Below are 27531 nucleotides of genomic sequence, written 5' to 3'. Positions count from 1 at the left end.
CTTTTGTGTTTGGCTTCTTTCACTTAGCATCGTGTTTGTGAAGTTCATCCAGTTGTACCATGTATCAGTACTTCACTCCCTTTTATGAGTAATAGTCCATTGTATGTACAATACCACAATTTACTTGTTCCATCCATTGATAAACATTGGGCTATTTTTTGGCTATTGTGAATAGTGCTGCCATGAACATGCTTGTATATGTACTCGTTGGAGTACCCGTGTTCAGTTTTTTTGGGTATAAAACTAGGAGGGAAATTGCAGAGCCGCATGGTAATTCCATATTTAACTTTCTAAGGAATCACTAGATTGTTTTACATGGTGACCAGGTTAGTTTGCATTTGCTTGGGGGACTTTAAAAATACAGAGATCTAATTAATTTTTATTGTATTTGATAAACATCAATGTACAGTTGTTTGAAAAAATACTTTAAAATACTGGCCCAGCTGGTGTGACTCAGTGGATTGAGCATCAGCCCATGGACTGAGACGTCCCTGTTCAATTCCCAGTCAGGGCACATGCCCGAGTTGCAGGCTTAATCCGCATTAGGGGGCATGCAGGAGGCAGCCGATTGATGTTTCTCTCTCACTTTGATATTCCTTTTCTTTTAAAATTATTTTTTCTTTATTGATTTTAGGGAGAGGGAGAGAGAGAAACATTGATGAGAGAGAACATCGATTGACCGCCTTCTGCATGCCCGCCACTGGGGATTGGGCCTACAACCTTGGCGTGTGCCCTGACCAGGAATCGAACCTGCGATCTCTTGGTGCATGGGTCAATGCTCAACCACTGAGCCACAAAAGCCAGGCACACATTGATGTTTCTATCTCTCTTTCCCTTCCTCTCTCTCTAAAATGTCAATAAAAACTTTTATTTATTTATTTATTATCCTCACCCGAGGACATTTTTTCCATTTTTTGTTCAGATAGAGTGGGAGGGAGAGAGAGGAAGAGAGAGAATGAAAGAAACATTGATGTGAAAGGGACACATCGAGTGGTTGCCACCCACACGACCCCAACCAGGGCCAGGGACAAACTGCAACCGAGGTACATGCCCTTAGCGGGAACCAAACCCCAGTCTCTCTGGATCTCAAGCCGACGCTCTAACCGCTGAGCCAAACCAGCCAGGGCAAAACTTTTATTTCTTTTAAGTGGAACGAACAAATCGATGTTTCTCTCTCCCTCTTCTTTTCTCTCTCTAAAAATCATTACATTAAAAAATAAAATATTTTAAAAGGACTGGTACTTCACCATAGAGTTTGAGAAGCACTACGTAGTTCATTTATTTTTGTTGCTGTATAATATACTGAGTGAATATACCAACACTTATTCATTCTTTTTGGTGAACTTGTGAAGTGTTTCCAACTTTTGACTTTCATGAACAACAGTGCTATGAATATGGGTCTTCTGGTGCAGTTGACATCAATATCTAGGGTATATACCTAGGAATGGAGTTGCTGAATAGTAGGGTGTGTGCATCTTCAATTTAAATAATGTCATACTGTTTTCTAAACTGTTGTACTAGTTTAACTCCTGCCATTGCTGTATTTGAGTTTCTGTTCTCTATTAAGGTTTGACTCCTGCTCTAAAATGTGCTGCAATTGTTTCACAGGACCCTGGGGATTTTAGAAAGAGTTCTTAATGAAAATTCCCCTTATTCTAATAAAACTTTTACAATTCAGTCTTTGAGTATTTAACTTTCCCTGGAATATTTCCTACATTTTCATGGGAGGGAAGAAGTTGTAAAGGAAGAGGTTTAGACTTTGAATCTTAGTATGATCTCATTGCCTACTAATTATGTTGTTTTTGGCAGGTTACTTACTCTTGTGAGCCTAGTGTGTAAAGTGGGGTAGAATATCTTTCATGTAGTTGTTAGTACACAGTGAATCAACTTGTTTTACAAGTACTTTGCATAATAATGCCTGATTCATAGTAGACATTGTCAAGGTATATATTCATTAAACAAATATTTATTGAAGATATATTTTATTTTAGACCAGAACTGGGGATGGAGAGGAGATTGATAAGCACATTGCTTCTATATAATTTATAATATTAAAAAATTGGAAACAATTTAAATTTCCAACAGTAAGGATTGATGATAAAAAATGGAGCTCTATACAGCCTTTAAACACCATGTTCTCAAATATGGGAGAATATTTGTGACCATATAAGATTGCAAGAGGATTATCCCTATATATGTATATATATATATTTTTTAATCCTCACTGAGGATATTTTTTCCATTTTTGTTCAGATAGAGAGAGAGGGAGAGAGAGAGACACACATTGACTGGTTGCCTCCCACACGACCCCAACCAGGGCCGGGGATGAACCGCAACCAGGGTACGTGCCCTTGACCAGAATCGAACCCACGACTCATTGGTCCACAGGCCAGTGCTCTAACTACTGAGCAAGACCAGCCAGGGCTGTCCCTATATTTTTCGTGTTTTTATACACTGTATATGTGTTGAAAGAGTCTGGAAGGGCTCATGTGGACACATACTTAGTGTTCATCAAAGTGGTGAAATTATGTTTTAATACTTTTCTTTGTTATGTTTTCTGTATTTTCTAGATGTTCTACTGTTAGCATACATTACTTTTATAATCAGAAAGAAATAGTATCTAAATGAATAGCATTAAGTTATTAAAGGAATATTGACTATAAACCTCAGTAATTAAAAAAATGGTTTAAATTGCCCAGCTGGTGTGGCTCGGTTGGTTGAGCATTATCCTATGCACCAAGAGGTCACTGGTTCCATTCCCTGTTAGGGCGCATGCCCCCATTGCAAGCTCGATTCCTAGTAGGGGGTGTGCAGGAAGAAGCCAGTCGATGTTTCTCTCTAATCAGTGTTTCTTTCTCTCTCTCCCTTTCCCTTCCTCTCTCTCTCTAGAATCAATAAAAAAAATACTAAAAATAAGAAGAAATATAAGCCCTGGCCAGTTTGGCTCAGTGGTTAGAATGTTAGCCCAGACCAAAGAGTTGTGTGTTTGATTCCTGGTCAAGGGCATGTACCTGGGTTGCATGTTCTATCCCCAGCCCGTCGGGGTTGTGCAGGAGGCAGCCAAACGATGTGTCTCTTTCACATCGATGTTTCTCTGTCTCTCCTTCCCTGTCCTTCCACTCTCTAAAAATCAGTGGAAAATATCCTCAGGTGAGGGTAAACAGAAATAATAATAATAATAATAATAGATGAATAAAAATAAAAGTGGTTTAAATATAGTTTATAAAAGGAATAGTTCATTCAGGGATTTAATTTTTTACTAGTTTATGTAAACATATTGACTAAAGTCATATTTACCAGAATTAGATAGAGAGCTGGGTAGCACTAAGATTTTTGCGTATTGATTACTTTCTATAAAGACTTTTAGGTTAACAGTTTAAAGTATGACATTCTTACTTCCGATCATGATGGCGGCATAGGTAAATACGGTATCGCCTCCTCCCACAACCACATCAAAATTACAACTAAACTACAACACAACCATCATTCAAAACCGCCTGACATCGAGCTGAATGGAAGTCCTACAACTACAAAATTAAAGAAGCAGCCACACCAAAACTGGTAGGAGGGGTGGAGGCACGGCTGGGCTGGTCCCACACCCACCTGTGGTGGATAAAAATCAGGAGAGACACCTCAGCTGTGAAGGTCCTCCCTGAGGAGTGAGGGGTCCCGTCCCACACTAGGCTCCCAGCTCAGGGTTCCAGTGCCAGGAAGAGAAGTCCCCATAACTTCTGGCTGTAAAACCAGTGGGAACTGAGTCTGAGGGAGGCTGAGGCTTCTGGAGCCCCAGGCAGTTCCTCTTAAAGGGCCCATGCATGGACTTACTGGACTTGCTCCCTCTAAGCTCGGAGAGGAGGCAGCTTGAGGGGTACCAGATACATATAGGAAAGAACTGAGCTGTTTGGCCTTGTGACAAGGGCTGGAGAGGTGACTTTCTCCTGGACAGACTTGCTGGTGGAGGCTGATGTTCCTTTGGTGAACCCTTCCCTGAGGCAGCAGACTGCCACCATATCTGGGACTCCAGCAACCTGGCTCTCACTGTTTGCCCCACCCTGGTGATTCCCTGAGGCCCTGCCCTACCCAACTTTCAACCCACCCAAGCTGTTTCCAAAGGCTTTACCATAGGATTGGCCTGTCTTGGATCCTGCTTCAGAGTTTCCTAAAATCTCTCAAACAAGCACCATCTCTTGTTAATTGGCCCCAGACAGCCAGCCTTGGTTCACAACTTGGCTTCTCCTGGGCACCAGCCCAAGAAGCAGCCATCTGCAGATCACTTTGTAGCTTATGCCGGCTGGCCCCGAATAGAACACAGGCAGTGACTGACCTTGCCCCAGAGCCAGTACACCCAGTGGACAGCTTCAGAACACATTGAGACACCACCACCCAACTACCTCCACACACTTAGCGGACTCAGTGGGTATCAGAGCCCTGATGAAGTAAGTCTTGCTCTGTGTGGTGGGCTTCTACACAGCTGATCTTCCAAGGTAGTCAGAGGCCAGTGGTCAGTGGGCACTGAAAGTCCTTGCAGCTGATCAGCTTGAGTAAATTCCTCCCATTGACATGTCAACAGCAATCAAGACTCAATTACAACAGAAGGGTATACAGTCCACACTAAGGGTGTACCTCACGGGTCCAGCTGGGGTGATCAGGGAGGCTGTGCCACTGGATCCTACAGGACACCTACAACAATAGGCAACCCTACAAAGCCTGGGAGACATAGCAGCTCTACCTAATACATAGAAACAATCACAGGGAAGCAGCCAAAATGAGGAGACAAAGAATCATGTCCCAAATGAAAGAAAAGAACAAAACGCCAAGAAAAGAAGTAAACAGAATGGAGATAAGCAATGAATCAGATGCAGAGTTCAAAACACAGGTTATAAGGTTGCTCAGGAACTTGGTAAGACATTCAAGGAACTTAAAGAGACCTCCAAGGAACTTAGAACATCAACAACATAAAAAAGGACCAATCAGAAATGAAAGATGTACTAACTGAAATAAAGAATAATTTGCAGGGAATCAATAGTAGAGTAGGTAAAACCAAGAAGCAAACCATCATTTTGGAATATAAGGAAGCAAAAGACACCCAATCAGAACAGCAAAAAGAAAAAAGAATTTAAAAATGTGGATAGTGTAAGGAGCCTTTGGGACAACTTCAAGCTTGCCAACATTCGCATCATAGGGGTGCCAGAAGGAGAAGAGCTAGAACAAGAAATTGAAGACCTATTTGAATCAATAATGACAGAAAACTTCCCTAATTTGGTGAAGGAAATAGACATACAAGTCCTGGAAGCACAGAGAGTCCCAAACAAGATGAACCCAAAGAGGTCCACACCAAGACACATCATCAAAATGCCAAAGGTTAAAGACAAAGAGAATCTTAAAAGCAGCAAGAGAAAAGCAGTTTATTACCTACAAAGGAGCTCCCATAAGACTGTCAGCTGATTTCTCAAAAGAAAACGTTGCAGGCCAGAAAGGAGTGGCAAGAGATATTCAAGGTAATGAAAAGCAATGACCTACAACCAAGATGACTCTATCCTGCAAAGCTATAATTTATAATTAATGGACATATCAAAAATTTCCCAGACAAGAAAAAGCTAAAGGAGTTCATCAGCACCAAGCCAGCATTATATGAAATATTGAAGGGTCTTCTTAAAGAACAACAAAAATATGAACAATAAAATGGCAACTAATATATATCTATCAGCAATGGAATCTACAAACAAAATGAACAGGCAAAACAGAAACATTCTCATAGATACAGAGAACATTTTGTTGGTTACCAGATGGGAGGGGTTTAGGGGAATGAGTGAAAAAGGTGAAGGGATTAGGAAGTACAAATTGGCCCTGGCTGGTTTGGCTCAGCGGTTAGAGTGTCGGCCTGCGGTCCCGAAAGACCTGGGTTCATTTCCTGCTAAGGGCATGTACCTCAGTTTCCATTTGTCCCCAGCCCTGGTTGGGTCGTGCGGGTGGCAGCCACTTGATGTGTCCCTTTCACGTTGATGTTTCTCTCTCTCTCTCTCTTCGTCTCTCTCCCTCTCTCTCCCTCCCACTCTGAACAAAAAAATGGAAAAATGTCCTCGGGTGAGGATAAAAAAGAAGAAGAAGAAGAAGTACAAATTGGTTGTTAGACTGATGAACCTCAAAGGGAAGGGGAGAGGGAGGGCAGAGTGAGATAAACCAAAGAACTTCTATGCATAACCGATGGACACCGATGATAGTATGGGGAAGTCAGGAGGGGGGTGGGTTTGAGGAGGAAGGGGTCAATAGGGAAAAAGGGAGGAGAACATCTGTAATACATTCAACAATAAAGATGAGTTTGTTTTTTTTTAAAGTATAACATTCTGTAGAACTCTTCATTTGCCCCCACCCCCTTTTTTTTAAAATTTGAGAGAGAAAGAGAGAGGAAGGTAGGTGGGGAGAGAGAGGAACATTGATTTGTTGTCACTTATTAATGCATTCGTTGGTTGTTTATTGTATATGCCCTGACTGGGGATAAAACTCACAACCCTGGCATATCAGGATAAGGCTCTAACCAATTGAGCTACCTGGCCAGGGCCATCTTCTCCTGCCCTTTAAAATATTTTTTTTTTCTTTATTGATTTCAGAGAGAGAGGAAGGGAGAAGAAGAGAGACAGAAACATTGATGAGAGAGAACATCAATTGGCCGCCTCCTGCATGCCCCACACTGGGAATTTCACTCACAACCTGGGCATGTGCCCTGACCAGGAATTGAACTGGTGGCCTCTTGGTGCATGGGTCAGTGCTCAACCACTGAGCCACACTGGCCAGGCTCTCCTGCCCTTTTAAAAGGCCAAGTAGCTCAGTTCTTCAGTTTTATTCTTGCTTTGTCATATATCTAAGAAGGTCCCATTGGGGAAATATATAAGGATCATTTTTTTAAAAACAAATATCTGTCCTTTCTAGGTTTAGAGTTTTTTATTGATTTTGTGTGTGTGTTTACGTCTGTTAATGGAATTAAATGGGTATATAAACAAAGAATGGGATTTTTAATCTTATTGGTGCATCATGATAAAATAATAATCTCAGAAAAGTCATTTTGTCTTAAGAGACAGCCTGATGCTAGAGTTAATAGGTATCAATTTTTATTTGACCAGGAATTACTCTTAATTCTAAGGAGAAACTGGAAGCACAATGGGAGATGACAGTGAGTGGTCGAAACTGCCAGTTGATCAGAAATGTGAACACAAGGTGAGACTTTTCTGGAACTCAGGTTTCAGTGTCATTGGCTTGTTTTGCCAGCAGTTATACTGTATAGTATAATATACAGCTGCCCAGTGATTACACAGTACAACTTAAAAACAACATACTTTGGAGGCTGGGTAGTTTCAGCAGGATAATTCATGTTTGAACTATCACATCTTTAATGACATATTCTAATGAAACAATAATACTTGTATCCAACTGAGATACATTTATAATGGCCTGTTATGAATTTTAGATGACCTTAGCGGAATATCACAAATATTAAACACTTATAAGAAAAAGCTTATTAGCTAATTTTTCTTTTGAAAACTATCTGAATTTCTTAAACTCCTTTTTTGTTTCCACTCATGGGGTCCTTTATTCAGATTACCTGGTATAGGGTAGTTATTTTTTCCTCCCCCCTAATTAACAATAAATTATTATAATATTATTAAGTTTTGTTTTTCAAAATGCTACTTTTCTTTTAGCTGTGGAAAGCAAGGTTAAATGGGTATGAAGAGGCCCTGAAGATCTTCCAGAAAATAAGAGATGAAAAGAGCCCAGAATGGTCCAAATTTTTAGGCTTGATCAAAAAATTTGTGACTGATTCCAATGCAGTGGTTCAGTTGAAGGGATTAGAAGCTGCACTTGTTTACGTCGAAAATGCCCATGTAGCAGGAAAGTAAGTAGTTTCTTTTCAACTGTTCCATTAAAAACACTAGACTGGTGCTACCTGGGTTAATCTATATGTATTTATGAATCACTGTTCTTAATTATTAGCACTTTTAGAATATTAATTTTCTTACTTTCAGAGTTCCTTGATACTTGGGTTTTTAATTTTTTTTTTTTCAGTCTTTATCTGTTCTCAGAAATCTAAATGGTACATGTGGTCTCTAAAAAGGAACAAATTAGAAATCAGATCTTGAGTTTCTACCTTAAGCTTTGATGAACAAGGAATTTTTTTTTTCCTTTGAGTCTTTCATATGGGAATTACTCTAGACTAAGAAATAAAATCTCAAGTAACTTATAAAAGAAACTGAGAGGTTGTTAGCAAAGGGATGATCAAAATTTCACTGAAAATATTTGGGCATTACAAAAATCTTTCTAAGATCCCAGGTTGGTTATCTTATAATCATCTCTTTCTTCCTGTGATCATTAGGCATTTTTATCTCTTAGGAGAGGTAATGCTAACTAAATGACCTCTCTGACTCTCAGCCTATTTGACTTGAGCTATGGATGATAGATGTTTCTAGTGAGTCCTCTCTCCTATACCTCATAAATCCGATTTTTCTAACTCTAGTCTTTATGTCATTGAAAGGAGGCCCCCCACCACACACACACACATGTGCACACACCCACAAATGAGGACCCTTGACTTAATTGCACAAGAAATATATACTTGACTGACTTCAAAGATTATACTAATAAAGACAATCATAATTTGAGAGTTTTGTTAACATCATCAAGTTTCCCTTGTTATTAGTGAAATCACTGCTTTTTGTTGTTGTTGTTATTAATCTTCGCCTGAGGATATTTTTCTATTAATTTTACAGATAGAGTGGAAGGGAGGGAGGGAGGGAGGAAGGGAGGGAGGGAGGGAGGGAGATGGGAGAGAGAGAGAGAGAAACATCAGTGTGAGAGACTGTCAATTGGATGCCTCCCACACGACTCCAACCGGGGATTGAATTTGCAACCCAGGTATGTGCCCTTGATCAGGAATCAAACCCGCGACCCTTTGGTCCCCAGGCCAACGCTCTAACCGCTGAGCCAAACTGGCCAGGGCAAATCACTGATTTTTTAATTTCACTTTTCTTCTGATACCAGAAACTTTTTTGACAAATGTTGCATGTAATTCCTACCCACTCAATTCCTCCAAATTCCAGTAGTACAGGTGTATTTACTTTAAAAGATACTCAAAGCAATAAAGTTACTGTAGTCTTGCCAAGCAGTTGAGAGCAACCTTTTGTTACTGAAGGTGCTTATCCATTCCCTCTATGAAGAAATTCTCTTAAGGAGTGTTTAAAATTACTTAAAAAAAAAATTTCACAAAAGAGTACTTTGTAATCCTATTTTTGTGTAGTGTGTGTGTATAGAAAGGTCTGGAATGATGGATACCAAAAAGTTGAAAGTTTTCTCAAAGAGATGGGATTTTAAGGGATTTTTGGTTGTTTGAATTTTCTACATTTATAAACAGTCTATGGTTCTGTATTATTGTCTGATGTGACATGTCTTAAACTTTTGCATAAGTTTTTTAATATTTTCAGACATAAATTTAAAAATTAGAGATTCATTTACTTTATTTCTAAGCAATTTAAAAATTTTGTGTTTACCCCACCCACCCACTGCCCTTCATGACCATTTTTCAGCTCTTCTACTAATATGTGTTTTTTTGTGTGTGGTTGTTGTTTATAATTTGTATTACAGAACCACAGGAGAAGTTGTATCGGGTGTTGTAAGTAAAGTGTTCAACCAACCCAAAGCCAAAGCCAAGGAACTAGGTATCGAGATTTGTCTAATGTACATAGAGATCGAAAAAGGAGAATCTGTGCAGGAAGAGCTCCTAAAAGGCCTTGATAATAAGAACCCCAAGATTATAGTGGCCTGTATAGAGACACTGAGAAAAGCCTTAAGGTAAGACTTTATCTTTTTGCAGTAGTTCCATTACTAGAGTATTTCAGTTGACTTTGGGCTCCTCGTTTAAAAAGAAATGAAAACTGCTAGACCAGGAAAGTGACCTAGAAAAGCTGAACTTACTCCTTAAGTGTGGCACTTTGTATTCAGTAATTTTAGCCTTCAAGTGTGTTGCATAGTTGTTTTATCTAAATTTCTTTCTAATGAAAATGAACAGGATATTTCAGACCTGTTCTCAGATTATAAACTGGCCTTTTTGTGGAAAAGCATTCTTCAGGATATTTAACAGCTCTTTCTCTCACATAAATTTTTTAAAAATATGTTTTATTGATTTTTTTAGAGAGAGAGAAGGGAGAGAGAGAGAGAAACATTAATGTGAGAAACATCAATGAGTTGCCTCCCAAATGTAATCCAACCGGCGATCAAACCTGCAACCTGGGTATGTGCCCTAACTGAGAATTGAACTGGCAACCCTTTAGTGCACAGAACAACGCTCAACCAACTGAGCCACACCAGCCAGGGTCTCTCACATAAATTTATATACTTTGAAGGGTTGGCTAAAGACACATTTATTGGCTAAAGCAAACCTTTGTGTCTTTTTATAAAGTAAAAGCAAATGCTGTATGCCTTTAAACAAAAGTACAGCAATAGCAAATAGAAAATAACGTATATTCTTGTGTAATAAGTTATTTTCAACCCTAGAATTTGGTAGTGAAGTTTTTCATGAATGGGATCTCTTTCAGGAACAAGTGGTTGTAATTTTCTATGGAAATCTGAATTAGACAAACCACTAGTTTGTTCTGATTTGGCAGTCATTATCTAATATCCTGTCACCAAAACCATCCACATAAGATACTTTAGAAAACAACTCTAGTGAAACCCTAAATGTGTGACCTACAGGAATGAAGATCATCTCAACTCAACTGTCTTATGATTTGTATGACCTACTTCTTAGAGAAAATGCTTCCTTTGATGTTTATATTACATGAAAAGATCAAAATTTTAAAATTGTGTTAAACTATACTCGACTTATAAGTCTTAATTTTGTATGTTGTCTTTTGGTTGATTCATAATGTTCTTTTATAAAATCTGACTTTCACTTAGATTCTTAGGTAATAAATGTTTCCTTGTGTCTACCCTATTACAGTATAGTAGACATGTGTTTTTATGAATAGTAAATAGTATGTTTGTTCTTATCTTAGAAATTTAGTGAATTGACTTGGTTATCAAGACTGCTAGTATCCATAGATCTGTTCTGTCCTTAGTATTGCATCTCTAATAAAATATATATTATACTATAATCTTCTACCTTTTAATTTTGGAACTAATTAAAATGCTGTAAAGTTTGGTTACTTCATTTTAAGCTGACTAGGAGAATAAGGTAGAAAAAAAAACAAGTTAGGTATATCTTCTTATGTCTTCCTTATAGATATTATTTAGTGCCATCCCTGTGTGGTTCTTTATTTGTCCTAAACCATCTCAGAATCTAGATAGTGGAACTAGAAAATTCTCTCAGACCTTCAAGAACCTTGAGGACATCTGTTCATTCCTAGGTTCCAGAGCTTCCTTAAGCTATCAATGTTAGTGATATTTTTAGGAGACCAAATATGTTCTTATCCCCTAAAATGGACTTCTAGAACTCTTATTTTTTTTCTATAGTAATGTATTTAGTATAAAAATTAGCTTTTGCTTTTTTAAGGTATTTTACATATGGACTTGCTCCATATGTTTGTTTGTTTTGTGTGTTTTTAATTTTTCAGTAGCAGGCCAGGATAGTGAAACAAACAAAAAAATCGGATGAAACAATATTAATGTTAAGGAAAATTAAGAACCCCAAATGTTAGATTCTTCAGGCACCATGTTGAATATCTCTAAAAAGAATGGTTTAACATCACAAGGCAAGCTTGGAGATATCTAGTTTAGTTTCATGTTAAGATACATATATTTAAATGATTTACACAACCAGGTGTGTTATTAAATATCACTTTCTAGGGGAGAGTATTTTCACAGTCTTCTTTGGCCTATTGGAATATGTCAGTAGCTATTACTGAAAATTTTTGTTGCATTTATGCATGTGAGATAAATCTGTACACATTATATAATAGATACATAATATATACGGGTCTTACTAGAGAATTTCAGTGTTCTTTCTTAATTAAATTCCTCTTGCTCCAGAATGTTATTCAGAAATGTTAACAGTGAATCAGAAAGCTAAATTTGGCCAGTTGGAAACTTAAAAATATAGTATGTGACAGATACATAAGGTTAAATGTGTTACCTTTCCATTGGCTGCTCTGAAAAGTCATCTTTGCTCTGTTTCTGTGGCCACCTCTCTGCTGGACACAGCCACCTCTGCCGAATGCCTCTTCTACTGCCACAGACTCCGGCAGATATTTTGCCAGAGTGCTTGAACCCTCACTTTTTTTTATACTCACTTGAGGACATTTCTTCACTTTTGTTCAGATAGAGTGTGTGTGTTGGGGAGGGGGGGGACATTGACGTGAAAGGGATACATCGAGTGGCTGCCTCCCGTACAACCCAACCAGGGCTGGGGATGAATAGCAACCAAGGTACGTGCCCTTGACTGGAATCGAACCTGAGACTCATTGGTCCATGGGCTGATGCTCTAAACGCTGACCAAACCGGCCAGGGTGAACCCTCACTTTTTAAAAAATTCACTGCGTCGAATCATCAGCATGCCCAGCTCTGAGATTATCCCCAAGGACTCAAAGGAGAAGAAGGAAGTTGTGGAGGAAGCAGAGAATGGAAGAAATGCATCCACTAATGGGAACGCCAGTAAGAAAAATAGGAAGCAGGAGGCTGACAATGAGGTAGATGAAGAATAGTAAGAAGGAAGGGAGGAACAGGAGGTGGAAGGTGATAGTGGGGAATAGGATGGATATGAAGATGAAGCTGAGGCAGCTAAGGGCAAACGGGCAGTTGAAGATGATGACGATGTTGACACCAAGAAGCAGAAGACCGATGAGTGACTAAACAGCGAAAAAGGAAAAATTAAACTTTTTTAAAAGGCCGCTGTGACCTATTCACCCTCCACTTCCTTTTCATCACAGAATCTAAACATGGTCATCTTCCAGAGAGTCCCACCAGCCCACCTCTAGCACCACCCGCAGATGACATGCTTTCTCCACCACCCAATCAGAACCACAAGGTGAATTTGCAACAGGGGAGGAAAAAAGAACCAAAACTTCCAAGACCGTGTTATTTTTGTTAAAAGTACTTTTAAAAGGAAAATTTGTTTGTATTTTTTATTTACATTTTATATTTTTGTACATATTGTTAGGGCTCAGCCATTTTTAATAATCTGGGGATGACCAAACCAGCCTTTGGATCATTCACTATTCTATTTCTGATTTTACTTGTGGTGTGACCATGTTAATTATAATTTCAATGGAGAAAAAACTTGTCAAAAAAGCAAAAACAATAGCAACAAAAAATAAATCTTATTCAGAACATTCCAGTAACATTTTGTGTATATACTTAGCTGTACTATAAGTACTTGGTTTGTATGAGTTGTTTAAAAAGGACAAAGACGAAAGTTTCTTTTCCTTTTTTTTTCTTTTTTTTTTTTTTTATCCTCACCCGAGGATATTTTTCCATTTTTTGTACAGATAGAGTGGGAGGGAGAGAGAGGAAGGGAGAGAGAGAGAGAAACATCGACGTGAAGGGACACATCGAGTGGCTGCCACCCGCACGACCAACCAGGGCCGGGGACAAACTGCAACCGAAGTACGTGCCCTTAGCGGGAACCGAACCCGGGTTTCTCCGGACCGCAGGCCAACGCTCTAACCGCTGAGCTAAACTGGCCAGGGCACGAAAGTTTCTTTTTTATTTTCCTTTTTGGTCTATAAAGTTGCAGTTCGTTAGTTTGTTTCTTTATTTTGGCCTTTTTGAAGTATGTGTGAAACAACGTTGTTTGATAATAAATGAATTCTATTTTGGTGGAAAAATAATAATAATATAATAAATACATGTGTTACCTTTTTTTTATTATTATTTATTTATTTATTTATTTTAATCCTCACCCGAGGACATTTTTGCATTTTTTGTTCAGACAGAGCGGGAGGGAGAGAGAGGAAGAGAGAGAGAGAGAAACATCTATGTGAAGGGACACATCGAGTGGTTGCCACCCGCGCGACCAACCAGGGCCGGGGACAAACTGCAACCGAGGTACGTGCCCTTAGCGGGAACCGAACCCGGGTCTCTCTGTACCGCAGGCTGACGCTCTAACCGCTGAGCCAATCGGCCAGGGCCATGTGTTACCTTTTTAAAAGAAGTCACAATGCAACTATTTTTCCCATTGAAAACTGAAGCAAAGAGATTTAAATTGCCTGGAGTTACAGTGTGATAACTTTGAAGTTAAGAATGAAACACGTACTGCCAGGATTAGTGATCTGTCAAGTTGAGTGAACTACCTTAACTGTAGAGCTCTTAAGAGGTTTATTAAGCCCTGAATATATATATGAATATTTAAGATATTACATAAGTCCTTTATAGATTTATTTCTAGTCTGGTTACCTAAAAAGTTAGATTTAAAATGGTAATACTGCCCGGCCGGTATTGCTCAGTGGTTTAGCATCAATCCAAGAGGTTGCTGGTTCGATTCCTGGTCAGGACACATGCCCAGGTTGTGGGCCAAATCACCAGTAGGGGGCATGCAGGAGGCAGCCAATGGATGTTCTCTCTCATTGATGTTTCTATCTCTCTCTCTCCTCCCTTTCTCTCACTCTAAAATCAATAAGAAAAATAAATAAAGCCCTGGCTGGTTTGGCTTAGCGGTTAGACCATCAGCCCATAGACCAGAGAGTCCCAGGTTCCGTTCCCGCTAAGGGCACGTACCTCGGTTGCAGTTTGTCTCCAGCCCTGGTTGGGGTCGTGTGGATGGCAACCAGTCAGTGTTTCTCTCTCTCTTTTCTTCCCTCTCTCCCTCCCTCTTTGTCTGAAGATAAATGCAAAAATGTCCTCAGGTGAGGATTTTTAAAAAATAAAAATGGTAATATTATTTTGGACCCTAAACATTAAGTAATATTCTTGGAAGAATGACATCTAAACATAGATGTGGATATGTGTTCCCTATTTTTTGCCTTAGAACTCAACTTATAGAACTTTATTAGCCTGGCCAGTGTGGCTCAGTGGATTGAGTGTCAGCCTATGCACCAAGAGGTCCAAATTTAGTTCCCAGTCAGAGCACAGGTTGTGGGCTCGATCCCCTGTAGGGGACTTGCAGGAGGCAGCCAGTCGATGTATCTCACGGCAATGTTTCTATCACTTTCTCCCTTCCTCTCTCTCTAAAAAATTAATAAAACATTTTAAAAAGTAGAACTTTATTAATGTATAGGTATGGAACTATGTTTGAGTGAATGAAAGCTAACACATTACCCAGGCAAGCATGTTGACAATTCTTTTTCCAATTTTTAACCTCTAGTGAATTTGGTTCCAAAATCATCTTGCTTAAGCCAATTATCAAAGTGTTGCCAAAACTCTTTGAGTCTCGTGACAAGGGTGTTCGAGATGAAGCCAAACTAATTGCTGTGGAGATTTACAGATGGATTCGGGATGTTCTGAGACCCCCCTTACAAAATATAAACTCTGTCCAGGTGAGGGACAAAGTTTTTGGTTGTCTTTGCATAAGGTTAATGTATGAAGATATTTTCTTTCTTTCTTTCTTTTTAAATCTTTATTGTTGAATGTAGAATGTATTACAGATGTTCCTCATTTTTCCCCATTTACCCCTCCACCCCACTCCCATCTCCCTCTCACCTTTTCCCACACTAGTGTCTGTGTTCATTGGTTATGCATAAAAGTTCTTTGGTTTATTTCTTCCCACCCCCCAACCCCCTTCCCTTTGAGGTTGGTCAGTCTAGCAATGAATTTGTACTTCTTAATCCCTTCACCTTTTTCACCCATTCCCCCAAACCCCCTCCCATCTGGCAACCAACAAAATGTTCTCTGTATCTATGAGAATGTTTCTGTTCTGCCTGTTCATTTTGTTTGTAGATTCCATTGTCGATAGATATGTATTCATTGCCATTTTGTTTGTTCATATATGTTATCTTTTTCTTCCAAAAGACCCTTCATCATTTCATATAATAACAGTTTGGTGGTGATGAACTCCTTTAACTTTTTCTTGTCTGGGAAAGTCTTTATGTGGCCATTGATTCTAAATGACAGCTTTGCAGGATAGAGTAATCTTGGTTGTAGGTTCTTGCTTTTCATCACTCTGAATATTTCTTGCCACTCCCTTCTGGCCTGCAAAGTTTCTTTTGAGAAATCAGCTGACAGCCTTATGGGAACTCCCTTGTAGGTAACTAACTGCTTTTCTCCTGCTGCTTTTAAGATTTTCTCTTTGTCTTGAACCTTTTGCATTTGGATGATGATGTGTCTTGGTGTGGGCCTCTTGGGGTTCATCTTGTTTGGGACTCTCTGTGCTTCCTGGATTTGTATGTCTGTTTCCTTCACCAAGTTAGGAAAGTTTTCTGCCATTATTTTTTCAAACAGGTTTTCAGTTTCTTGTTCTCGCTCTTCTCCTTCTGGCACCCCCAAGATGCGAATGTTGGCACGCTTGAAGTTGTCCCAGAGGCTCCTTACACTATTGTCATTTTTTTGGATTCTTTTTTCGTTTTGCTGTTCTGATTGGGCGTTTTTTGCTTCCTTATATTCCAAATTGATGGTTTGCTTCTTGGATTTACGTACTCTACTATTGAATCTGTGTAAATTATTCTTTATTTCAGTTAATGTCTCCTTCAATTCTGACTGTGCATCCATCATTTCTGACTGGTCCTTTTTTATTCTCTTGAGGCCCTCACTAAGTTCATTGAGCATCCTTATAAACAGTATTTTGAACTCAGCATCTGTTAGGTTGCTTATCTCCATTTCGCTTAGTTCTTTTCTTGAGGTTTTGTTCTGTTTTTTCATTTAGGACCTGTTTCTTTGTCTCCTCATTTTGGCTGCCTCCCTGTGTTTGTTTCTGTGTATTACTTAACGAGAGGTATGGGGCTAGCTGAGACCAGATGCTCCTTGTTTGAAAGAATTTAGGAAAAACCTGAAGCAGGATCCAAGACAGGCCAATTCTATGGTTAAGCAACTGGCAACAGCTTGGATGGGCCTGTTAGTTGGGTGGGGCAGGGCCTCAGGGAATCACCAGGGCGGAGCAACCAGTGTGAGCCAGGTTGCTGGAGTCCCAGATATGGTGGCTGTCTGCCACCCCAGGGAAGGGCTCACCAAAGGAACAAAGGCCTCTGACAGCACGTTTGTCCCAGAGAAAGCCCCCTCTCCAGCCCTCGCTCCAGTGCCAAACAGCTCAGTTCTTCCCTGTATGTCTCTGGTGCCCCTCGAGCTGCCTCCCCTCCAAGCTTAGAGGGAGTGAGTCCGATAAGTTCATGCGCGGGCCCTTTAAGGAGCTGCCTGGGGCTCCAGCCGCTTCAGCTTCCCTGAGCCTCAGTTCCCGTTGGTTTTTCCAGCCAGAAGTTATGGGGACTTCTCTTCCTGACACTGGAACCCTGAGTGGGGCACCTGGTATGGGACGGGGACCCCTCAGTCCTCAGGGAGGACCTTCCCAGCCGAGGTGTCCTCCTGATTCTTTTTTTTTTCATCCTCACCTGAGGACATTTTTCTATTTTTTTGTTCAGATAGAGCGGGAGGGAGAGAGAGGAAGAGAGAGAGAAACATCGATGTGAAGGTACACATCGAGTGGCTGCCACCCGCACGACCAACCAGGGCCGGGGACAAACTGCAACTGAGGTACGTGCCCTTAGTGGGAACCGAACCCGGGTCTCTCTGTACCGCAGGCCGACGCTCCAACCGCTGAGCCAAACCGGCCCGGGTGCCTCCTCCTGATTCTTATCCACCAGCTCGTCTTGCCTCTACCCCTCCTGCCAGTCTGGATGTGGCTGCTGCTTTAATTCCGTAGTTGTAGGACTTCCATTCAGCTTGATTTCAGGTGGTTTTGAATGATGGTTGTTCTGTAGTTTAGTTGTAACTTTGATGTGGTTGTGGGAGGACGCGATACCGCGTTTACCTACGCCGCCATCTTGACCAGAAGTCTCTGAAGATATTTTCTTATATTTTTGTTGATATTCTATCCTTACAAATAATTATTTTTTGAAATCAGTTGATTTTTCTGAGCATAGCCAACTGTCTCTGCTGTTACTTTCTCCTCTCAAGTTAAATAGTATGTTTTCAGCGATTCTAGTATGTTAGTGTTGTATCTATAGCAGTTTAAAAGATCCCTTTTTAATGCTCTTGGTAGCAGGACTTAATATCTCTTTAGACAAAATGCATTTATCTTTTTTTTATTATAGTTGATTTTGGAGACTTTATCTGATACAAATATATCTGAATTCATGAACTCATGAGAGTCTCTGAAAAAAAATGGATTTTCTTTTTTGTGTGCTTAGTCATACATCTTCAGCGTAGTAAATATAAGTCTGTGTCTTATGCTACAAAATGTCTATAATTTAAATTTATTTTGTTTGCCCTTTTAGAACCATATAAATAAGAAATTAAGTTCTTATATTAGTAAATGTAAGTATTAAGTATATTCTCTAATGGTGGAGATGTAGATAATGTTTTTAAAATATTTTATATTTGCAGTTGAAAGAACTAGAAGAAGAATGGGTCAAACTGCCAACAGGTGCTCCCAAACCAACTCGATTTCTGCGTTCCCAGCAAGAATTACAAGCGAAATTGGAACAGCAACAGTCTGCTGGTGGAGATGCTGAGGGAGGTAAGCCAATTTTAAACACCGGATTCTATAAAAAATTCACAAGAACGGGCCCTACCACAAGAACCTATGTTCACTGGGCACATTTTGTAAGACTGCCACTTAATAAAATATAAGCTGTATATAGCACTAATGATACTGATTCCTTCTGTATCAAGATTTCATGAGAGGTGTGAAAGGACTGATAACAGAAATAAAACCATTCCATCCATTTTTAAGGTTTGTTTTGTTTTTCTACTGGAAGGTGGTGATGATGGTGATGAGGTGCCACAGATAGATGCTTATGAGCTTTTGGAAGCAGCAGAAATTCTTTCCAAACTTCCTAAAGACTTTTATGACAAAATTGTAAGTAATGGTTAACTTCTTTCATTTATTTCATTTTAAGTAATTACTTAATTAGAGAATGCTCTGCTGAGCTATTTGTTGGTGTACCCTTCCACCCTTTATCTTCCTAGAAGAGTGAATTAGTTGCTTCTTCTTTGTTCCCAAACTGCCATGTGTATATACTTACTATTGCACTTTTTTTTGTCTTGCCAAAAATGAGAACATTTTTCTTGACATCTCCCTTTTCCTCGTTGTCTCTCTAGTTTTATCTTTTAAGTGTCTCTCAAATTCATCCCCATTTCTTCATCCAGCTGCCAAGTAGTTACCCTAGGGTTCTTGACCTTGGCACTGTTGACATTTTTTACCAGATAATTCTTTGTTATGGGGGACTCTCCTGTACATTGTAGGATATTTAACAGCATCTCTGGCCTTTACCCACTAGATATTAGTAATACTAATCTCCCAAGTCGTGATTATAAAAAATGTTTCCAGACTTTGATAAATGTATTCCAATAAACAAAATTATCCCCAGTTGAGAAATAGTCTTATCCAAACCACCATCATGTCTTGCCTTATGTGCTATAGTACTACACTGGTTTTCTTATATAAGACTGACTTTGTTCTTGCTTCCTTTTCTTTTCCATCATATTTCACAATGTAATCAGAGGTTTCATTTTCCAAAATGCAAATCTTCTTATATCATTTGCCTCATTAAAACCCTTCAGTGGCTTCCATGAGTTATAAGATATGTCTGAGGTCATCCTGTAGCCCTTGAAGTCATCTGTGGTACCTTTGAGGCTCCTGCTTACCTTCCAGACACATCTCTCAATGCTCTCACTCTCCACACTTCAGTCATACAGAACTTCTCCCAGTATCAGTTGTGCCACACTTTTTCCCCCTAAACTCTGGGACTGAACATTGCTGTTCTTTCTGCCTATTCATTCTTCTCCCCTATTCAGCTCATAATGCCTCTTTATCTTCTAGATCTCACCTTAAGCATCACTTTTCAGGGGAAATCCTACTTGTCAGCCTAAACTAAGTTAAGACCTCTTTCTGTATTACCAAAGCATCTGTACTCTTCTTTTCATAGTGGTCATGACTTTGTAATTTTGGGGGGGATAGGGGAGTTGGTACATGCCCCTAGCAGGAACCGAACCTGGGACTCTCTGGTCCTCAGGCCAACAGTCCAACCACTGAGCCAAACCAGCCAGGGCTGACCTTGTAGTTATTTATTGAAGATCATCCTATTCTGCTATCAGCTCCTTGAGTATCCTATAAACTTCTGATTAACAACTAAGTATTTGATGAATTGAATTGAACTGTAATGTCCTCTAGGGTGACTAGTTTATCATCTTCTTTGTATCCCCAATTCTTTCAAATAGTGCCTCGTCAAATTATTGAATGATAGCTTGATCTCTAGTGGAGCATATTCTACTTTATGTCCATAAAACAAAAGGATAACAGTTTACTCCCAATCTGGAAAACTGATCTTCAAGATTAGAACACTTTTGGTTGTTGGTTATGTAATTGTTCCTTTCTGGTCTTTTAAATGTTGTCATTATGGTAATTTCTTTCTCCTTTAATTGTGCCTCTGTTATATGCTAGAAATGCTTCTGTCAATGTTTTCTGTTTAATATCTGCTTACTAATATTTACCTAGAAAATGAGAAGGAAAAGACTGTGGCATCTTAATCTGTTTACTTTAGAATTTAGGATTATGAAAATACTTTTTTTGTTGTTGTTCTTAATCCTCACCTGAAGATATTTTTCATTGATTTTTAGATAAAGAGGGAGAGAGAGAGAAAGAGAAACATCGATGTGAGAGAGACATATTGGTTGCCTCCCGCACAACCCTGACGGGGCCGGGAATTGAACCTGCGATCCTTCCATCTGCAGGCCGACACATTAATTGCTGAGCCAAACCGGCCAGGGCTGAAAATACTTTTTATATACACACGTATTTTATGTATAAGAACAAAACATTCTGATTGGCTGCACAGTTTTGTAATTTTGTTTTTTAACTAGCTTTAAAAAAGTTTCTAAAAACAAAAAATGCTTATCTTTAAATTAATAACATGCAAGAAATAGGCTTTTATTTTGCTCTCTTATTTTCTGTTCTATAAATGTCTCCTATTTTTGTATTGCAGGAGGCAAAAAAATGGCAAGAGAGAAAAGAAGCCCTGGAGGCTGTAGAAGTACTAGTGAAAAACCCCAAATTGGAAGCAGGCGATTATGCAGATTTAGTAAAAGCACTAAAGAAGGTAAATGTGAGGCGTTTCAACATTGTTATCCCAGCAATAGTCCAGGCCATTGAATTTCTCTTTATCAGTCATCCTTTTTATCACAACAACATTGCTATTTAAGGAATACTATTGATGGTTTTTTAATTATAGGCATTTATTTTTAAAGGATTGTTTAAAATGATTGTTCTAGGTTAGTTTGGAGGGATTGGTTTTCAGTCTTTGTTTATTACCATTTTAAATATGCTATTTGATAGCATGTACGAACCTCAAGAAAAAGAGGGTCTTGCTGATCTAGACCCAAATATTCCAGTTTTATAATTCTGTAGGATGAACTCTTTAAATTGGCTTCATTTAATGGGACAGATATTAAATATAAAGAATTTTTTTGTTGTTGTTAAATAGCAAATGATACCACACTCTATTGTATCAGCATGCAAAGCAAAAGATGTGGGCGATTATAAAGCAGGTGAATACTAAATAAGAAAGAAATATTTTTTTAAATATTCCTTTGGTATTGCCTAGATCTAATCAAGTTGACTGCTGCTGGTGGATGTTTTTATATATAGTGGCTTTTCATAAAATCTGAAAGTATAGAGGATTAAAATGGTGGGGGGAGCCCAGCCAGTGTGATTCAGGGGTTGAGCATTGATCTATCCATGCACAAAGAGGTTGCCAGTTTGATTCCTAGTTAGGGCACATGCCCAGGTTGTGGGCCAAATCCCCAGTCGGGGGCATGCAGGAGGTGGCCATTCGATATCCTCTCTCATCAATGTTTTTATTTCTCCCTTTCTCTTCCCCTCTCTCTAAAATCAATAAAGAAAAAAATATTTTTTTTAAAAAATGGTGAGGGGAGGAGGTTAACCTTTATGTACATGTGTAAGTACAGTAATTGTTATTTCTGATAGTTATGTTCTATAAAATTACTATAAACACTGAATTAGCGAATACTGAACCATTATTCCTAGGGGAAATGCAGATTAGGGTCCTACAACCCTATGAACATAACATTTTTGTCAACTGACACACAAAATAATACATAATCATGTTTTATTCTTTTTGAAAACACTTATTTAATATGTATTATTGATTCATTAACATTGAACTCAGCCAACAGCCCTATAACTCTTGCCTGAACAAAGCTTATCTAACACAAAATTTCTGTGTAAGGCACATCACATAGCCTTTTTGCACTTAGGAACGCTGAACAGAACTTTAGCACTACACTTGGGGAGCATTTTAAACAGTGAAAGTACATACAGAAAGCACAAAAATGCACAAAAAAAACAAAAACATGATACTAAATAGACCATGAAAAAGATACTTGTTTACTGTGTGAGAGCTGAAAGAAGAAAGCAGAGTGTTGCTTTATTCAGTATCAGCTGGGAATGTGCACATCAGGCAACTCAGATTTTTTCATAGTTCTGTGCTTGTGAATGACCAGGAAAGTGCCCTGAGTAAGAGAGCAAGAGCTTTGGTGTCCAAACAGACCTAGGTTTGAACCATAGCATTACTATTTGCTGGCTGTGTGACCTTGAGCAAGTTAATCTCTTTAATTTTTGAGATCTGAAATATTGAGATAATAATAGTACATACTTTATAGGATTTGGGTGAATATTAAATGAAATAAGGAATTATAAAGCACCTATAAAATTGTCATCAAATTTGTTTTTAATAAATGTTAGTCTCTTTCCTTAATCCTTATTCCTCAGCCATTAGGGAATACATGTAGGTGCCATTTAGAACTTCCTTGCATGCTATGCGTTATGGATTAGTTAATTGGGGGTTTTGGAATGAAGCATTCTGCTTAGAGAAAACCAGATCTTAGGGGCTATATAAAATCCAAAATAAAATGGAAGCATTACTTCTACCTGGAAAAAGTGGAAAAAACAAGGGTTTGGGGGACTTAAAGGGAAGCAGCTTTTTTTAAAAATCCTCACCCGAGGATATTTTTTCCATTGCCTTTTAGATAGAGTGGAAGGGAGAGAAGGATAGAGAAACATCAATTGGTTGCCTCCCCCATGACTCTCAGTGGGGCTGGGGATCAGACCTGTAACCCAGGTATGTGCCCTTGACCAGGAATCGAACCCAAGACCCTTTGGGAGCCAATGCTCTAACTGCTGAGCCAAAACAGGCCAGGGCAGAAAGCAACTTTTTAACACCACAGTAAAATCTTAGCAGGAAGGAACCCAGGCATAGTCACTGTCTTGCTAAAGTGACACAGATACAACTACTACCTGTGAGTTTTGATAAGTGCTAGGCTCTGTGGGGTGTAGTATAGGAGGGTGGTAATATAAACAGTGCTGGAGGAAACTCTGCTAAGAGGCTCTAAATGCAAACTTGATGATCATTAGGTAACTTAAATGGCAGTTGCAAGCCATTTGCAATGGTGTTTGTAATTTAGAGTCCACGTGGACTTCTTGATGGTAACTACAGCAGTTTCCACTATTGCTCCTGAGGTATAATTGTTAGAGCTGCTGCCCTGCAGGGGTCTTCCAGAGAAACACTGTCTTCGCTTTCTCTGCCCTAGAGCAAAGTCAACAGGCCTCCCTCCAGTTTCTCTGCCATTATCAGTGTCACGTCCTCCACAGTGTGCAACTCTTGACAGCCCAGACTACCATTAATGGAGAGTTAGTGATTGGAAGTTGTAGTTTTTTATTTATTGGTAAAACTTCAAGATAGGAAACTAAACATGATGAAGGAAAGCTCCCAAACTGATATTGTTAAAGAAGAACCTCCTCTTTTGTAGGAAATTTAATTGGCTATCTGTTAACATAAAAGCTTTTAGAGTTCTTTGAAGAGGAAGTTTTCAGTTCCCTTCTAAGGGCTGTGACTGTTTTGTTTTCCTTGTTTCCCTTTTTGTAGGTAGTTGGAAAGGATACCAATGTCATGTTGGTGGCTTTGGCAGCAAAATGTCTTACTGGCCTGGCTGTTGGGCTAAGGAAGAAATTTGGACAGTATGCAGGACACGTAAGTAACACTTCTTTTTTTTTTATTCCTCACCCGAGGCTGTTTTTCTATTTCTCATCAGATAGAGTGGGAGGGAGGGAGAGAGAGAGAGACAGAGAGAAAAATCATGTAATAGAGCCACATTGACTGGTTGCCTCCATGTCACACGACCCAACCATGGCCAGAAATGAACTGCAACCCAGGTATGTACCCTTGATCAGAATTGAACCTGTGACTCCTTGGTCCTCAGGCCAATACTCTAACCACTGAGCAAAAACGGCCAGGACAGTAACACTTCTTTTTAAGTACAAATCAACAATATTATCAAGAATGTTAGGCTAGGCTCGGCTGGTGTGACTCAGTGGTTGAGCATAGACCCATGCTCCAGGAGGTTGCTGGTTCAATTGCTGGTCAGGGCACATTCCCCGGGTTGTGGGCTCGATCCCTAGAAGGGGGCGTGCAGGAGGCAGCCAATCGATGTTGATGTTTCTTTCTCATCAAATCCTTTCCTCTCTCTCTAGAATCAATAAAAACATATTTTAAAAAGAGAGAGAATATCACGCTAGTTTGCTCTATGCTTTAAAATAGCTCTTTGGTATAGATCTTTATATATTGGGTAAAGTAAATTTCTCACTAAGTTTTATTAATATTGAGCATAACTCCTTGCAACTTTTCAGTGAAGATGTCAGTTATAACTAAATTCATTAGCTTTATATAGAAAGTTAGGCACTTGACCTAAAGTACTTAATTGAATTGATTTTCTTATTTGTTAATATTTTACTTTGTTCTTACAACGTTATATATAGTATAACAGAATGAAATAAAATTTAGGATAACCAGGACAGAGCAAAAATGAGAATAAGAAAGGCAATATAAAACCAGAAGTGAAATTAATATATAAAATATATTTTATATTGTTTTCCTATTTAAAAAATAACTTACTCATATACCTGAGATGTTTATACAAGTTATGCTGTTGGCGATATTATCAGTTTACTTTATTCTAAGAAAATGTGACTGAAGGCATTTGTTGAATATACTATTTTCTTTGTATAAATTTGGAAGCAATCAAGTTTGGTAACAGTTTTAATAAATTGAGATGTTTAACTGTGGCCTCTACATCTATTCTGCATTACGTAGAATGACTCAGCGTCTGAACATTGACAGTACTGAACTTTAGGGTTTAACTTGCTAGCCACTTATCATTTGATTCCCTAGATGAACTTAAGAGTCTCCTAATGGTCAATAACCATGTGTCAGTTTTATATTGTGAAGCTAATATCTAATCTCAGTTATGGTATTTGGAGCTTGCTTACTCATAGCGTTAAAAATAATTTCAGAGAACTTAACTGAAAAAAAGAAGATAGTACCAAATAAAAATAAATCATGACTAGCTTGTTACCAGAGAAATAAAAATAAGGGCCTAAAAAGACCTTAAACATATAAATCATAAATTGAAGTAAAATTACAATTATGAAATAAAATTATAATTAATATTTTATAGCAATTAATATTTATTATATAATATCTATGTGTATATGCTGTCAGTGTACTAGTTAGCTTTTAGTCAATTTTATGTTACTTATTAGACTATTTTATACTTTGTATTAGGAATAACTATTCAAGTTAGAAAACCATTTTTTAAATACATTTTAATTTACTAAATTGTAGTTAGGTGATTGCCTGGCCCTCTAGTTTGGGTTTTAATTCTAGTTTTGTGATATTTTGTTGTACGGCTTAAAGAATATCTCAGTGCTTTGTAGTTTGGGATTCCCTCCCTTAAAATTATATCATATACAGTGTTTGATAACCAGCGTGTTAGTGATTCAGCTTTATTTTCTTTAGCTATTTATAAACAGTCTTTTTGGCAATGTATATAAAAATGGACTTTAGCTTTGTAACTTTAAAATATCTTGTTTTTTAAGTTTATAACTAACTCCTAGTATTAAAAAGTCTATTCTATTTATTCATGGAAGTCATACTATTTCTGATATCTATCACTTCTGTAAAATCTTGAAAAAATATTATTTTGGATGCCATTAAGCTTTGCCTAAGTCTTTTGGACCTTAAAAAACAACTTTAATTTTCCTGCTAGCATAGTGCCTAGCACTCAATAGATGCATGTATTAGGCATTGAATAAATAGTTAATGAATTAGTGATAGTTTACAAGATAAAATGAAAATTATAAACATTTCAATTTTACTGATCTAAACTAAGTATTTGAATAAGAGGGTATAATTCTGATCAAAATTGCTATAATTTCTGGTACATTTTTTTTTCTTTAATGTAGTGAAGGGGCAGGAGACATGCTAGTCCAGTGTGATCTATCAGAATCTTTGCCAGGGAGGAAAAATTATATACTATACCTGTAAATCCACCTAGTTGAGAATCATTTTGTCTAATAAGAGATGTTACTGATAGAAATGGTTTTATGGTAGCATATACAGTGTAGATGCAGAAAAAAGGTTGAAAAGCACTGCCATGGTTGTACAGAATTGGAACCCGTAAGTGTTCTAGCAAAGATTCTTGTGCCCTTCAATAAAGGAAATGACTTTTTATCCAACTTAGATGTTCACTTTTTTTGCTTTGGTAGAGCCAAACATTGTTTTAATAATAGTTTTATTGAGATGGAGCTTATATACTATAACATTCACCCTCTTAAAGTGTATATAATTCAGTGGTTTGGGTATATTTACAAGATTGTGTAATGATTACCACTGTCTAATGCCACAACATTTTTATCACCTCAAAAAGAAACCTTCTGCCCATTACCAGTCACTCCCTGTTCTTTCCTACCCCTACACCCTAGTAACCACTAATCTGCTTTCTGTCTAAATGGCATCATACATATGTGATCCTTTGTGACTGGCTTCTTTGACTTAGCATAATGTTTACAAGGTTCATCCATGTTGTAGTCTGTATCACCACAGCATTACTTTTTGTTGCCAGATAATATTGTAGCTGTTCATTTTTATAGGTTGTGCCAACCATTTTGGAGAAATTCAAAGAGAAGAAGCCTCAAGTAGTACAAGCCCTGCAGGAGGCAATTGATGCAATCTTCCTTACTGTAAGCTGACAACATGAGTTTGTGCTTTTGTATAAAGTAAATTTTGTTAATGTGATATTTTGATTGTTCTTTGCAGTTGAGAACAGCTCATTGACCACATTTCTCTTTCCAAAGACCACACTACAGAACATCAGTGAGGATGTTTTAGCAGTAATGGATAATAAAAATCCAACCATCAAGCAGCAGACATCGCTTTTTATTGCAAGAAGCTTCCGCCACTGCACTGCTTCTACCCTGCCTAAGAGCTTGCTAAAGCCCTTTTGTGCTGGTCTACTGAAGGTATAGACTCTCTTTGAAATTGGGGTAATATTTTATATCTAGAAAATATTTTTTCCTACTAATTATGTACAGTAACTATTTTACTTTCATACTGT

General features: G+C 38.4%; 1 protein-coding gene across 4 annotated transcripts in view; it reads left to right on the top strand.

Moving 5' to 3' along the window:
- Positions 1–7100: 7100 nt before the first annotated feature.
- Positions 7101–27531, top strand: part of CKAP5 (cytoskeleton associated protein 5) — an 80963-nt gene continuing 60532 nt past the window's right edge. For 3 of the 4 annotated variants that reach the window (XM_036257959.1, XM_036257957.1, XM_036257961.1), the window contains exons 1-10: positions 7101–7212; positions 7695–7888; positions 9631–9837; positions 15281–15452; positions 18448–18580; positions 18822–18922; positions 21048–21161; positions 24006–24110; positions 27068–27157; positions 27272–27436. In XM_036257959.1, coding sequence (XP_036113852.1) covers positions 7156–7212; positions 7695–7888; positions 9631–9837; positions 15281–15452; positions 18448–18580; positions 18822–18922; positions 21048–21161; positions 24006–24110; positions 27068–27157; positions 27272–27436 — 1338 coding nt within the window. In that variant the 5' untranslated portion in view covers positions 7101–7155. Of the gene's footprint in view, positions 7213–7694; positions 7889–9630; positions 9838–15280; positions 15453–18447; positions 18581–18815; positions 18923–21047; positions 21162–24005; positions 24111–27067; positions 27158–27233; positions 27437–27531 lie in introns of those variants that run through there. The other variant, XM_036257960.1, reaches the window with a different exon arrangement.

The sequence above is a fragment of the Molossus molossus genome, unplaced genomic scaffold (assembly GCF_014108415.1).
Source record: "Molossus molossus isolate mMolMol1 unplaced genomic scaffold, mMolMol1.p scaffold_m16_p_13, whole genome shotgun sequence".
NCBI classification, from domain to species: Eukaryota; Metazoa; Chordata; class Mammalia; order Chiroptera; family Molossidae; genus Molossus; species Molossus molossus.
This window is presented reverse-complemented; position numbering and strand designations above follow the sequence as displayed.